The 16,251-nt window shown below is 39.2% G+C and overlaps 1 protein-coding gene across 1 annotated transcript in view; it reads left to right on the forward strand.

Annotated features, from left to right (window-relative positions):
• Positions 1–7,492, forward strand: part of LOC104080791 (protein polybromo-1-like) — a gene marked incomplete at its 5' end in the record, with an annotated part of 43,313 nt that extends 35,821 nt beyond the window's left edge. Inside the window, 4 exon segments of the mRNA XM_009583306.1 lie at positions 2,570–2,725; positions 5,145–5,215; positions 6,443–6,659; positions 6,987–7,492. Of these exon segments, the coding sequence (XP_009581601.1) occupies positions 2,570–2,725; positions 5,145–5,215; positions 6,443–6,659; positions 6,987–7,159 (617 nt within the window).
• Positions 7,493–16,251: the final 8,759 nt, after the last annotated feature.

The following is a 16,251-nucleotide window of genomic DNA, read 5'->3' on the forward strand; positions in this document are numbered from 1 at the left end:
ATATCTGTGCATATATGAAGGAAAAAAAAAGGGAGTTCTCCAGTGCTGATCTTTTTTGTGAGTAACCTACTTCAATCTAGAAGATGTAGAAATGTCATCCTCTTGTGATTTTGTTTTCTTGGTTTGGTTCTTGTTTTTTTGGCATTGGGTCACTTCTCCAATTTTTTGGAGGTAGGTGTTGATGGGCAGTAATACTTATGACTAACACTTTCTTAAAACTTTTCCAAAAATGTGCATTCTGCAAACTATACAGGCTAACTTACTTCCTGCAGCAGCCTCCTCAAAAGCAAACCTGTATTTAAGACCATCATCTTATTCAAACGGTTAGACATTCAAGTCTCTTCACTTTGGCATTGTGAAATATTTCCTTAAAGTTGGATAATCAAGTGGATCTTTAGTGGCCCATTTGAAAAACACAGTCTTTCATCTTTTAGTTTCCACAAGTCTAACTTAGAAGTATCTTATTCTGTTGAGACCTCTTTCACATCCTCCTCCATCATTTGATTGCTTTTCTCTAGTTCAGAGAACTTCTTTATGGCCCACGGGTCCAAGAAATCTGGATACCTTCTGAGATACATTTCTCTTAGTGTGCAACGCTCTAGTTTCTTGTAAATTTAGGCATTACAAAAGTTTATTTAATCTTACATTGTTATAGTAAAAAATGGGAGAACAAGTAATTTGAAAGGCATCATAAATCACAGCTGTGGGAGCTGGAAACAGTTTGCCCATGTTTACTAGTTTAAAATCAAAGTGGTAACTCATACATGGGGTATGAAAGTGGCTGCTCTTAGAACCTTGTGATGAGCTACAAGAACTGATTTCTCATGGAGATTTGACGACAACTTTATTAATCCAGCCAGTTGTTGAGTGAGTATTTTATTTGGAAATGTAGAAATGAGCTTTCATGACTGATAAACATGGGTTTGTTTCATTGCAGGTTTTTGTTTTATTTTGTTTTGTTTGTTTTAAAGCTTCAGAAATGTATGTAAATGCATTGAAGATGTGGTTGCAGCTCGGGGTGCACTGGAAGTACCAGGCAGTAGCTACAGTGAAAGCCCTTTATTCTAGGGATGCTTTTGTTGTTTTTCTTCTTTTACTTTTTCCGTTACAAATACGGATTTCGCTATGTTAATAAAGAGGTACAGATGAGCTTCCAGATATTTGAAATAAGTATGTAAGACCTATTAAATAAGTGTCAATCTAGGTGTCCTGTGGAAAATGAAGGCTTGAGGGAGATCAAGTTCTTTATTTTCTCGTTTCCTCCATGTAAAGCTTTTGGAATTTCAGTTTCTCACCTTTGTAACTCTTCTTGAGGGAGTGACAAATTTAGCTTGTATTTTGGAACTGCTTGATCTGTGTCGACCTTGAACTCATGACAGCTTTGTTTTCAGTCAGAGCTGGTATGAGTTTTTGGCCAGTCTTATTCCAGAAATCCCTGTTCTGAAAGTTTCTTTTATGAGTTACTGGGAGTGTGGCAAAGACTCAGTAGGTGGTTTCTTGGAACAGACTATAGAAACCCCATCAATTTTGCATTTCTAAATTTACCTCATCTCTCTAGACCTGCTTCTGTCCTCTGTCATCTTTTCATTGTCTTTCCAACACCTTTCCTTGGTTACCTGACAACGCATCCTTTTAAATTAAAAAGCCTAGAAAACAGGCGAGAGACAAGCAAGTTACATTCCAGGACCTAATAAACACAGTGCAGTTAGATTGTGTAGGTTCGCCTCATGGATAGCAACAAACCTGAGACGAAACCAGAATAAGCTCTAAATTTTCTTCCCTCACATGCAGAAAACTAAAGTTATGAGCAGCAGCAACACAATACCGTCTTCGTCGTATCATTAATTTTCCTATAAAGACACCTTGAAAACATTGTCAGTGAAATTCTGTGAGGGACTTCAGGTGCTCCTTGTAAGTCCTTTTACTTTGGTCTAGTGCCGTGAGTGTAAGTCATTGCAGCCCAGCACATCCAGTGCTGTCAGTTTTAAAAATTGAGTTACTTCCATAGTTTATACTGGAGATGGTTTAGTAAAAATCACCCCTGTCACTGGCATTAGTTTTAAGTATGCAAATGATGTAGGGCTTTTGTGTGTTAATTTTGCATATGAAGTGCAGAAAAATATGTAGGTTTTTATTTTTGTTCCAGTTGAGTTTGGTCTCCGAGGTAGCCCACAAAGCAGGGCTGTATGTGGAGCTTGTATAGTTAGTGTTGTGTTTGTAATCTGTATGCAGATGGCAGAGCTTTAAGCTGTATTAAAATTGCTTGTGTTAGTAACATTTAATTGTGGCTGAATTTATTCCTTGTGTTAACATATGTGAATATTCAGCATTTATTGCCCCATGAGAAACATACAAATACACTAAATACTAATTCATCAAAAGTATAGTGTTTCCTATTTATAACTTTTTTATTTTTAATTTTTATTCATTTTTGCAAGATACTAATTGTAGTATCATGTTGCTGTACTAAAGGTGCTTTTTTTTTTTTTTTTTTGATAGTGCATGTCTTACTGTGTAGATCATATTGCATGTTATTGATGCATGTTTGAAATTTGTTGTGTCCTTCAAGGCATGATAAGTGGCTATCCACCGGTGCTGCCACCTTTGCAGGGCCCAGTTGATGGCATTGTTAGCATGGGCAGCATGCAGCCACTTCACCCAGGGGTGCCCCCACCCCACCAACTTCCGCCAGGTATGCCAGGCATCCCAGGCATCCCACCACCCGGTAAGAATGTCATCCTCATTCGCTCCTTATTTCATTTTCATGTACTTGCTGTTTAACCAGTTGTTACAGAAATTATCTGCAGCTTGTTTTGGTCATAGCTTTTGTTTCTGAACATTGCAGGTTTGTTTAACTGCAGCGCACACAATGCACTGCTGAATATATGAGGTAGATGCAAAATGTTGACACAACAGCATGTCCAGTAGACCAGCAGGGAAAGGCTACTGGAGAAATGTGACGCTGCTCCAGCAGTAGTTTTGCTCCAGCCAAAAAACCTGACAATTCTGCTTGAGTTCATCAGAGGTCTGAAAAGCTGAAATCAGCCTATTCATATCCTTACGTCATTTCAACACCATCCTTCCATCCTCCTGTTCTTATTTAAAGTGGGCTTATAAATGAAATTTATTGTTCTCATTCCTTACCGAACTCTTTTTCAGTACGTTAATGTTTATCAGTAGTCAGACTGCACTTAAATGAACCTGGTCACGTAAGACCCCTTGGCCATTGGGGCGCTGACACGTGTTATTATAAAACAGTGTTCAGATTAAACCTTGTTGATAGAACAGTAACTGGAAATATTTGGGGATAAGATGAACTCAGTATACTATTGTGGCCAAATTTTGAATTGATTTTTGAGAGCATATGTACTACACGTTTGCTATTTTTTTGCCACACTTTTGATGAAAAGTGAGGCTGAGTGAAACATAAACATTTTTCCAGTGTTAATGCCATTAATATGTCCCCATTATGGGGTTAAATGTTCATCTGCACTCTAATCCTGTTTTCTGCTGATTTCAGTTTTTACCTCTGATAACTCATGTACCTATTTAAAAGATGTGTATCCCATATGTTCAGCAGTTAAACAAGCTGTGGACAAAAGTGGTCTCATTTGCCTCCCCCTACCCCACTTGCAACTGTGTTTATCAGAAGCTCTGTTAAGACTTTTCTCTGTATGTAAATTGTTTTGAGTTGGTTTTTTTTTTTTTTTTGCTTGTTTTTTTTAAAAAATCCATCAGTATTAGGTGTGCAGCTTGCAGCTTTGCTGGTGTGTAAGATTCACCATAATGTCACATAGAGGGAGTAGGAAAACAGCTGTGTGTCTGAGAGCCTGTCTCCGACTCACCAAGGCAGTGACATTTAGCACACATCAGCAGATGTTTGGAAGGTGAATCCAGGACAATGCATTTCTTTGAAGAGTTTTTCCCACTGGAGAAGTGGGCTGCATGTATGGTGTTTAAAACTGAGAGGATACGGATTAGGGAAAAAATAATGCCTGGGAATGGAGGACCACACCTGAGGTGGTGCTAAATCGGGCTGGGTGTGCTAAGGGTGAAGCCATGCTCTGGTGCTGGAAAGGTGAGGGTGCCTTCCTCCAGACCTCTTCGCTCTGTAGAAAAAAAAAAATCTGTGCCATATTCCACAACTGGTATTATCAATGTTTTTTCCAACTCCTGACTTGCTGTTAGTACAGATGCATTTAAAATGGGGGCTGCCATCAAATGGAAAATGCATTTCAAATATGCTTCAGTTTGCAAAATGCAGTGGCACATCTTTTGATCACTGATACAGAAATCTGCATGCAAATTAAACCCTTAGGAAGACCATAGTTAGTTTGCAGCTTTTCTAATGAATGAATGTGAGAAGTGGCATAAACAGAAAGAAAAGCAGCAACAGGCATAACTTTCATTTTTTCAGACCAAAGCATCTGTATGTAAAATACAGGAACTGCATGATTCTCATTTAAATTTGTAAATTTTTGTATGTAAGACTGACATGGGTGTTATTGGCTGCACTCTGTGCAATAGGGAAAAGCCTCAATATGTTTGAGAAAAACTAACAGTTTTCATTTTTTTGAAATGTGTTTCGAATGTTCGTCGGTCTCATATATGAGACTATTTAAGCTTAACCTGTAAGTTGCGGTTTATATTAGTGAGATCTAACAGAATTTGTGCAATGGCTTGGATTTCCTCCTGCTGTTAATGTATTTTATAAAACTGAACACAAGGAAATGTTAAATGTTGCTAAATCAAATCAGCATTTCCTTTCTTAAAGGATTCCAGGAAGATCCTGTCAAGCCAAAGGTGTATATTATAAATGAAAAGATTTAGTGAGGCAATCACTAAGTAATGTGAAAAAAAACTGAAGACAAAAAATTATTCACTTTGCATTTCTTTAATTAAATTAATTCAACAGGCCACATATCAGTGTTTGGTAGTCGTCATGTTGGCTTTTTTTTTTTTCCATTCAGAAACTTCTAAAGTGGTTTTTTTATTGGGGGAGAGGGAGATATTTGAATTTTGTACATCTGCTTAAAATAACTGTGAGCAATGATACCAAAGTATAAATTTTTACTATAGAAGACCAAAGAGGTATTTGTCACTGCTCTGAAATAAAACTAATTATTTTATATTTTGGAATATAGGTGTTATAGGCCAAAACGTGTCCCCCATGGTAGGCACTCCAGCACCCGGAGCAAGTCCTTTTGGACAGCAGGTGAGTCATTTTTGCATTATTTGTGAGGCTCTAAGGCTCTGAATTAGCATTTGAACGTCTCAGTTCAGACATCTAGGGACGCACATAGCCTTTCCCAGGGAGAACATAAACCAAATGTACACAAATGTATTTAGAACCAGTTAATATTTTACACTCAGAGTGTATGTCTCTATTTGTTGGTTGAATTGTTATTAGACTAATTAGGTTCTGCTCCGTGGGATAACTTCTGCAGTACAAGCAAGACAGTGTTTTGTTTTGTTTTCCTTCTACTAAAGTAAGACGAGTCATTTCAACATACCATTAAACTGCTGATAATTTGGGTTTTGCATACTTCGGTGATGCAGAGAGGATGCTGTCCACTTTCTCAGCCGTTGATGAGTGGGTAAAAACTGTTTTGTTTGCTCCCATATTTCACAAACTGACGAAGCAGATGTTCATCAGCAGTTCAGAATTTGTGAGTTTGGATAACAGCGATGATCAGATATTCCTTCTCAGTGATTAATACAGATGAAGTGTTCAGTACATTTCCAATTTTATTGACTAAATTTTTGCATCATAAAGAGAACTCTGATTTTGGCTAGAGGGTGTAAAGAAAACCAGAAGTTGACTGAGAAAGTAGTAAAGTGTCTATGTCATGACATTGAGTTATTCCAGGCCACAGGATATCTGTTCTAAGAGTTCTCAGTATTGCTACTTAATCACAGTGGTGGGAATTCCTCTGTGTGACTGTGATTTATTTGTGTGCCTGCGATTTTTGCCTGACAGAGATTAGCGTTTATTCTGTAGAAGTATCCCAGTCGTCCGAGGATCAGGGTCAATTTGGATTAGATGTTTTAGAGATTAAACCCTGCACTTCACAGACCACATGGTTTCTGATCAAATTAGAGAAAGCATGAAATAAAAAGGAGGGAAAAGGAGTAATTAAGGTTAACAGCAGAGAGGAGAAATGGTGATAGTAATCAGAGTATGTTTACATAGATTAGAAATATGAACAATGTTGTCTGTTAAACATGAATACGGTTTGTTTGCACTTCCTCTCTCTGTGCATCTCGGTGACCCCAGCAGATAGCCCTGGCTAAAGTGGGTGTCTTCCAGGGAAATTTTCTTATGCCTTTGCTCATAACCTGTTTTGAAGCTCCTTTGTATGAGGATGACTGATGCACAGATGTGAAGCAGCTTCCCTGCAGTTCCCCCAAATGTCATCTCTCCATTGCTTTGTCACTGCAGATAGGAATCCTTGGCCCGCCGGGACAGCAGGCACCCCCTCCGTATCCCGGCCAGAGCCCAGCAAGTCAGCCGGTTATGCAGCAGCCCACAACTCCCATGTTCGTCTCCCCTCCACCAAAGACACAGAGGCTTCTTCATTCTGAAGCCTATCTGAAATATATTGAGGGGCTTAGTGCTGAATCGAATAGTATTAGCAAGTGGGACCAGACCCTTGCAGGTAAGGATTTTGATAGAGAGTGGGATGTTTCCAGACATAACACACTTCTTCGTAGCCATTAATATTTTTTGCTTTTATGGAAAATGTTAAATAAATCTGCTGCTTACTTAATAAAATGTACGCATGCAAGTAATTGTTAAAAACAAGTCAACAGACTGGGAATATGTATGTTATCAGCAGGCTAATTCCATCTATGTATAAATCAATTGTATGGGCTTAAATACTAGGGGTAAAAGTTATACTGTAGAATTATATTTGCCTTTTTATAGAAAAATTATGGTGAATATCAAAGCCAGTAGATAATTGAACCATTTCTTGACCTTCCAGCACGAAGACGAGATGTCCACTTATCAAAAGAACAAGAGAGCCGACTCCCTTCACACTGGTTGAAAAGTAAAGGGGCTCATACCACAATGGCCGATGCATTATGGCGTCTGCGAGACTTGATGCTACGAGACACCCTTAATATCCGTCAGGCATACAACATAGAAAATGTTTAGTCGCATAATTGCTTCTTTCTTTGATACCGGCATATAAGGAGTTTTGTGGAACAATAGCTGTTTTAGTTACTGGGTGGGGAGAGATAACCAACAATAATTTGTATTGCATTTTACTGTACATTGCAAGACCATTTTTATATAAGGACACTTTTAATAAGCATATTTCACTTTTTGTTATATTAAGTTGACTTTATCAAATACACAGATTTTTGCATATGTTTCCTTTGTTTGAAAGGCGATTTCATAATTCGTTAAGTGTAGTCAAGGATTCATCTTTCTTATACTTTATTGCTGAGAATCTGATGCCATTGTTTTTATATAAAAGAAGAAAAAAGAAAACAAAGTATTTACAGATTGATACAGTGGAATGTGAAATTAGTCGTAGTTTACATCTTAGAAGAATGTGTGTACATGTGCTTGTGTGTGCTAGCCACTTCCAGCAGAAATCTTGCTTGGATGTGAACAGGGAGGATCTCTTAAAAGAAGCTAAAGGTAAGATGTGCATTGACACTAGGGAAAAATAACATTTCAAGTCAATACCGAGGCAGCTGAGTGGGCCACAGCAATCGTGGAAGTGCTAGTGTGGACGGCACAAGGGTGTCTTGACCGCTAATGTTGTCCAATCCTGTCTAGTTATTTAATTGTGTAGCCAAGGCCATTGTGATCCTAAATCAGTAACAAAATACATGTGCTGGCATGTCCTTAGAAGGTGAAATGTTTCATCTGCCATGACCTGCTTTGGGGGTTCTCTGATGTCCCTAACACCGAGCAGTGGGAAAGGGAAGCTTCCTCCCTAAGCGATTCTGCATGTGGGAGAGGCATGCAGAACTTCGAACCAGTTCAGGTCTTGGAAGGTAAGTTAGAGAAGAAGAAAAGTTGAGTTGTTTTGATAGTGAAGTAGCGTGATGTTTTTAAATTCATACATACTCTGTTAATGATCGGGCATTGTAAGACATTTTTGTATGCTTTCTTCAAGTGTATTGATTCACCTTAATGAAAGTTTTGCAATGCAAAATTTGAGAGAAATTTGACACTCAAATTAACTTTAAAGTAAAATACTACTGTATGGTATGTGTAAGTTGAGCATACCAAGTACATTGGAGAAATAGAGTACTTGCATTGCAGCCTTTAGAGGGTTTGGGGTTTGTGGGTTGTTTGGGGTTTTTTTTCTTCTTTTTTTGTTTGTGGTTTTTTTTTTTTTTAGCTAGGTAAGGTAGGTATAGACTCTTCTTGCCAAATTTCAAGGTTGTGGCTGCCTTCTGCTAAAGACTTACCTGTCCTCGTAACTAACCAACCTTTTGGACTGCAAAGTTATTTCCTTAAAGGTAAATCCTTTCATGTATTTAGTTTTAGAAAAAGAATTAATACTTTTGGATTGCATTAAGTAACTGGAAAAACTATATTAATTTGAAAAAATTGACAGGAATGTGGTCACTGCAACTCAGTCCAAAAGAACTGGTTTACTGATACACTTCATCTTACTGCTAGAGATTTTCATCATGTGGAAATGTTTTTTAAAGTCTAGTAGTACAGAACATTTTCATTTCCATATATTTGGCAGAAGGTTAAATATTTTTCTTCAAATACTGGATATCTTGGGCTTTGTTTTGCTGATGAGGGAAGTGACATGTGCAAGTGTAAACTGTTGTTTAATTTTACTGGCTAATTCCTCTCCCTCTTCTATTTCAATCCTCCAGTCATTGCACAGAAACCCATGTAATTACAAATAGGCACTTAAGGACAGTTTAGGTCAGATGTGCAATGGATGTAAAGAAAATGGAGCTAAGCAACATATAGGGAAATTACAATTTTGAACTCTACAAGTAGCACACCTGTGGTACAGAAATTCTTTACTGGCCTTTGTAAATGACCAATTTTATTTAATAAAGTAGAAACGAAATAGTCTTAGACCACCCCCATATGTACAGTATCATCGTAAAATGTGTTTAAATTACCATAGGCTTTGCAATTTTTAGCCACAAAGATGGGACGTTGAAGCGAATCAGGCAGCAAATCCTAGTTTTTGAGTATTTGGAACTATCATGGATTGTACTAATACACCACCAGATTCTCCTACTTCTCAGCATTAACAAAAATGACACCAAAGAACCTGGGATGGATTTTAGTTAAGTTATTGTTTTATTTATTTTCTTTTGAGGACTGGATGGGACTCCCTTTGGAGCCTGTATAACTCAGATGTTTAATTTATCTGAAGGTCAGTGATGAGCAGACTTGCAGCACTGGCTCTCTCCTGCCTGAGCAGCTGAAGCCTTACTTTCACTGCTCTTTCCGGCCCAGGAGCAAGAGATTGGAAGTGCAAACAAAACCTGGGTCCTCCCGCAAGGCAGTGCAGAGCACTACCGCTAAGCCACTGGGCTGGCCCTAATCAATTATTTTAAGCTTTGTTTATTTATTTCAAAATCATGTCTCTGTATATTGGAGGCATTTCATTCGATTGCAGTAAAATTTAGGATATAATGGCTACAGTCTAGAATTCAAAACCAGCAAAAGAAACCGTTTTCTGACTCTGGTTTAAAAAAAAAAAAAAGACATGTCTGTCTGTCTTTCTCTTTCTCTCTCTTTGTGGGTGTTTGAACCCCTCATTTGTTTTCCACTGCCGTTCATTGTACTGGCACAAACAAAACTTTCATATTAAAATAAAAGTATGTATGGGAAATGGTTGGCTTCTGTGAGAGTGGAAAATAGACTAATCTAGGACCGGTATTTGCATAAATCAGTTGTAGACGACTAATAATTATTTGTTCTCTTCCTCAGTCCTTCCCTTCCATGAGAAAATTTACTGTTTGTGTAAAAATTCAAAACGTTGATGTTGGTGACTTTTTTTCCAGCGTATGTTTTCGGACCTGGTTAATCCATGCTTGGCTTTTCATTAGATCTTGTATTCCTGAAGGTTAAGCTGCTAACCAGGTTTATAACATGTATGTACCATCACTTTGTTTACCTTTTTAATTTGAATAAAAATAGTTTGCAAAGTGTTTTGGATTAACCAGGTTTGAGTGTCCCATCAAGACTTCTGTTAGGATTTTATTTCAAGTAATTCTGGCTGTTGCTGATCCAGATTTTATCAAGTCCTTGGTACGTGCATGCTTGTATGTGGGTAAAGAATCCTTTTAATATTGTCCTGTGTATTGCAAGATATGCCTGGTAGGTGCTAAGAACAGTGATGCTGAAAAATATGGTTGAAAATTGAGCCTTAAGGAGCATGAACAGTAAACCTTGAAAAATATGTGATGCATTGGGAACAAGCTGAGTGGAGATGATAAGATTCAGTCAGTCCCAGTTGCCCCCACATTAATGGCTTTGAAAATAAACAGCAAGCCTTAATTTCATACTGGAAGCTAACCTGGTTCAGGACTTTCTTTTATGTAGCTGTGTAATAAAGGAAATTAGAACAGTAATATGGAAAAAAGCATCTTTTACGCAATAAAATTAAAAAACAGGATAGAAATTTTCTTTAATACCACAAACAGCAAGAAAAATTAAGTGGTATGAACCTCTTGAGTCTTAGGTGCCTCTGACATACAATTTACAATGAGCTGTTTAAACAACCAGAACAGATAGCATTATATTTAATTAACATGCATTCATGTCTTGGGCCCAGGGGAAAAACACTGCCTGTCATGTAGGCTGCCAGCTTTACAGAACTTTCACTTTTCTAAAATTTGATGGTGGATGGTGCAGTTGCACAGAGGAGGCTAATTCTAATCATCCTCCACATCTTGTTTGCTCAGTCTGAGATACTGAAGATCATCTGTACATGTACATAGCCCCCTCTCGACTGCAAATGCACTAAATTGGAGCGGTGCTTCAAAATGTCTGGGTACTTTGAACATCAAGTGAGAAATGGGATCTGATTCATTGATATATGTGAAATTTTCTGATTAATAGAATAAACCTCATATTCCTTTTGCTTACTGCATTTTCCAGCAAGTCTAATTCGACCGTCATACAAAGGAACAAAAGGACAGCTGCTGCAATGCAGTAGGATCTGGTGATCCTGGATAAAGAGATTCCCAGTTTCTGTAAGGCCTCGGAGCCACAATGGTCTCCTACAGTCGGTTCTTCCTGCACCAAGAGGGATCAGAAATCCAGCGCAGAAGTCTGGCCATGCAGATTATCATCTGTTAAAGGAGGCAGCAGGAGAGACATGAAAAGAAACGGAGAAGAATGCACTGAATTGTACAGCAGAACCAGTAACTGGTGTGGCTCAGCCCACGTTAAGCTAAGCACGATGAAAGCCTTGGACAAAAATGGTGACGGATGGTCAATCTTTCATGAAGTCTGTGCAACTGTCTCTGCAGGGAGTGCCCAAATTCAGTTTCCATTGGATGATTTTGGGGAGGACTATAATTAATCCTCATGCTTGGTGCAAAGCACCAACATCCAGTAACAACTTAAGGAAATTCCTCGGGACTAGTCATCCCACCAGTGCGTGTTGCAGATTTTTGCACCTTTCTTGGAAGGAGCTGGGGCTGGCCATAACCAAAGCGCAGGTACAGTTTTGTATCTTTATGAAGTCCGAAGTGAAAGCTCACCTCCACTGAAGATAGTAAAAGTTTTGCTCCAGGGAAGAATTCACCAATACATAACAGATGACTATTTTTTCCTTTTTCTATTCTTGAAAAGCTGGGACAAAACTCTGCTGCATCCCTGTGCCAGGGAGGAGTACAGGCTGGAGACATACACGCTTCCTTTACCAGAACTTCTTTTCAGTACTTCCCTGGCTCGCCACACGTCTTCCAGCAGGCAGCATCCTTGGGTGCACAACAGCAGGGAAATGATCAATGAACAGATCCGTTCTTTCCACAAAATCATTCTGAATTGGCAGTGAAATTGTCCCTTCTAATGCTGGAGTGGTGAGCAGCATTGCTTATACGTAAGTATCACTGTTTGTTTGCAGATGACTATTTACTGCTGCTGCTTTACTGAGCTGAAGTTTTTCCATGCTTGATATCTATATTGGCCTGACTTCCACAATTTAGAAAGCTTTCAGCAGAAGTGCTTTGCTAATTCTCAGGATCTCCTGCTGCAGCTGCTGCAAAGTGAACACGTGAGACTGCTGTTCATAGATGCCGAGCTGCGTTCTGGGCTGACACTGGATGAACTCCCTGAAGAAGGAACGGACGTGCTCAACCCCAGAACTGGCAGGGGCTCAGCAGCACTTAAAATGAAAGCTGTGTTCCTGGCTTGCTCCCGCAGTGCATAACAGCAGCAGTGGTGCGTTCCCAGTGCTGGCCTGAGCTCCGAGCCGAAGGAGAGTTCTTGCTTCCTCCCCATTGCCTACCACCATAGTAGACAGATGGCAGGGAAGCTGGAGGTCGGGAAGGAAGTGGGGAGATGAGAGCCAGAAAGAAGGTGGGAAAGAGATGCTGGGGAAGGCAAAGAGCACAGAAGTAGGAGTCAGCAGGGATAAAATTGGGAAACCAAATGAAGACCTTGGTTGTTGAAGATTGGGTGTAGATTAAAATTGATACTAAATCTCCAAGTGTGCTCGGTACTGGAATGGGCTGGGCCCTGGGGCCTTCCGGCTACTCTTATTTCCAGCATTAGTGAAAGACTGGCAAAATTGAAGAATGCTGAAGGATCAGCACTAGCAAATACATTGTGGGATGAAGAATACAGTTCTGATTTTTAAATGTCAAGCTTCATCTTCTGTCATAACAGATCTGTGTTCCCTGAAATGGTACGATACCAACTTGGAGGAGGATTTTATTCCTGCACTGGTCACAAAGACAAAAAACTCCCTGACACCTGACACCAGACTTCTTGTGAGCGACTGCAGCTTGTCTCACTTTGTTTACCTAGCTGGAGACACCCAAGATATCTTCCAGACATGCCTGGCGCTCTTAGCTGCAAATGGGAAAGAGAAAAATGCAAAATAAAGCTCTGAAATGAAAAATCGGACCTTGACTCACTGATGTCTGTGAAACGCTTAGCTACTATTATAGGAGTGCTTAAGGGAAGCCACAGGAAGTTTTCACACAAGGCCCCTGAGTACTGAGAAGTAACTAGGGCACAGGGTTTTTCTTAAAAAAACAAAAAAAAACTTAAAAAAACTTATCTGTTCTATGGAAATAAAGCACAAGAGAGTTCCAAAAGGCTCAAGAAGTAAAGGCAGATGGAGCTAAAGCTCAGCAATTTTCAAAATCTGGCTTTTTATTAATGCTTTATTCTTTAATGTGTTGCTACAGTCAGGATTTACTTCAGTACAATGATCTGTGACTGCAAAAAGCAGCTTATGTGTGAGTTTTTGAACTTGGGCTATACCTTGGAACCAAAGTCAAAATCTGGGTTCTTACTACTTCTGAAATAGAGGTTTTCCCCAAGTAATTCATTTGCTGTCCAGTCAAAATATGCCACAGCACAGTCACATCTTTAATTCTCTGACAGGTTTTTATCTCCTGAAAACACAAGCAGCACTAGTCCTCCAGATCAAGTTCTTGGAAGGCACAACACAAAGTACAGTGCTTACCCTCCGCTTGCAGGTTGAGTACCTGCACTGTAACATCTTCAAAACAGCCAGTGTCTCTTTAGCTGATGAAAACTTGCTTCTGTGGAAAAAGGCTGCTAGGAGTTAGCACAGGAACGCATGTAAGTATATGAACTCCCTCGCCTTTGTTTTCAGGCTGATCTCAAGAATTGGCTTCTTTATGGAACCCTCAGCATATACACATACCATCAGAAATAAAACAATTGTATTAATATACAATCCTCACTGACAATACTGCACCAGTCACACTAATGCATAGTCACTGACATGCTCCCATGCACCTGAGAGCTAGTGCCATTGTGTTAGGGAGTGAAAGCTGTCCAGGATATAGCAGTTAGCTCTTTTCCTTCTCTGGGGAGACAGGAGTCCTGCAAACAGAATTCAGGTTTGCACATTCCTCTAAACTTGTGCCTGTTACCAGGTAAACGCATCAGACTTTTTTCCCCCAAAGCCCTCGGCTCAATTCATTGTTAGAGTAGCAACAATGGGTATTACAGCACTTGTAGGCAGTGGAGCCTGAACACACGGATGACTTTCCAAACAGTGTGGGCTGAGTAAACACTGAGCAGTAAGTCTGTCCCCTTTTTATCTAGTTGAAGTTATGCCACATTGGAAAGAGAACAAATCAGATGCCAGAGCAGTTTCTGTCAGTACAAAGGAAACAAACTAAAAATTACTGCTTCCATTGTGCTGAGTTACTATGTATGCAAAATGTAACATTTCTCTCTTGTTGGTCTTGTCACAAGAATGGTGTCTCATCAAGCAAAGAAAAGTGGTAGCCAGACTCTGTTTACTCAGTTTAGTTTATTTAAAAAGTACTAAACAAACATTAAATAAGTGGCAGAGGCCTAAACACAATGAACTTTTCACTATTGTATTTGGCTTAAATACAAAGTATTAAAGATATGAAGTAGATTGAAGAATAAAACTGCCAAAACCATCTGAGAGTGTATTACACAAACTTGCAGATTACAGTTCATCTTGCAGAGACAAAATCTTCCCCTACCATCAATGTAGCAGTAATGCTTCTTTGGTATTAATACAGTTGAAGCATTCCCCTTGAAACGTTTCAGCTAAAATTCATTTTTTTCCATCCTTGCCTCGTACTGTCTTTCAGATCGTTTCCTACGGTAAACATCATCTGCCAGAAAAAAGATTTTTTTATATTAGCATTTTCCAAGTGCAAGATAGTATTAAGTGTATGAAGCCCATCATCTCTTTTTAAACCTTTCAATCCAATTTTCTCTTGCAGATGCTGACTGACAGGCAACTGAAAATTCAAGCCAACACAAATCCTTATTACCACTTAAAAATAGCTCATGTTCTCCCTCCCATCTAGGCTAAAGTTCTTCCCATCAGTCCTAATGAAATGTTTTTATTTGAAAACTAAGTTTCCAGTGTGATGCAGTCATTTCTTGTCTACTCTCCCATGAGGGTAATTAAAAATACAAATGCCCAAACTAGCAGAAGCCAAAGGGAAATTAAATTATAGGCGAAGTCAATGCCTGAGGACTGCCAGCACAGCTTCAGTATTTTAGCTTTTTTTTTTAATAAACAAAACACAGGAATGTACCCACCTTCATCGTCTTCCTAGTCGTTCTTCCTGCCTCCCCTCACCCTGATCACCCCTAAATATCCATCACCAAATAAAATCTCTCACTGACACAAAAAGAGGTTATCAGTCTTGTACATTGTCATTTTGCATGGATTATGGAGCAGTAATAAGGCTAAAGTGCCCAATTATTATTACTGTAGTATAGTATCATTTAGGCATAGCAATGGTTTTTTTTTTTCCAGGAAATATAACAGCTGCTACATGGATGTTGTGCTTTAATTTCTAACCTGCCTTTATTACTATAGAGGTATAGTAATGTATTAGAAATATTAAACTGAAAAACCACAACAAACCCAAGCCTTCAGAAGTGAGCAAAGAAGCAATTTTGTATGCAGTGAGTTTGTTAGCTATGGAAATTGTATCAAGCTGTTTTATTTTGCAAGAGACTCAACTAGATTTCCCATGAAAATGAGAAGATTCTCATATACAGTAGAGCTGATCCTTTTTCTGAAGCACACAAAAATTTCTAGCAAGGTTTCCTAAAGAGAAGAATGCCACATTAAAACTAAATGCTTTAACTTCTAGAAACTAAGTGCAGCTAAGTTCTCATGACTCATTTTCGTACTTTTTTCAATTAAAAAAGTCACATTTCAAATGAACCCATACCTACACTTAAATTCCAACAACCTGGCGAGTCTTTTTCAATGTAAAAAAAAAAAAATCTAATTTAGTATTCTAAACCCACTTTTTTTGTTTGTTTCTGCCCAGTGTCTACTGCTAGGGAGGCAGAATCTGGAGCGTCACATCCTGCACTAAAGAGAAGTGACTGACGTGCTGATTATCTTTAAAGTCCTCCAGGTGCGGACCCCACCATCAGACCCTGCTAACTTCTTGTTAAGGGGAACGGCCTCCGTTGTGCTCACCCTAGCAGGTGCCGCGGCACACGGTACCGGGTCAGAGCGGGGGCTGCTCGGGGACCGCCGGGAGGGAGGGGGTGCTGGCGGGGCAGCGGTGACTCAGCAGGGA

Source organism: Fulmarus glacialis, unplaced genomic scaffold (genome assembly GCF_000690835.1).
Source record: "Fulmarus glacialis isolate BGI_N327 unplaced genomic scaffold, ASM69083v1 scaffold12380, whole genome shotgun sequence".
NCBI classification, from domain to species: Eukaryota; Metazoa; Chordata; class Aves; order Procellariiformes; family Procellariidae; genus Fulmarus; species Fulmarus glacialis.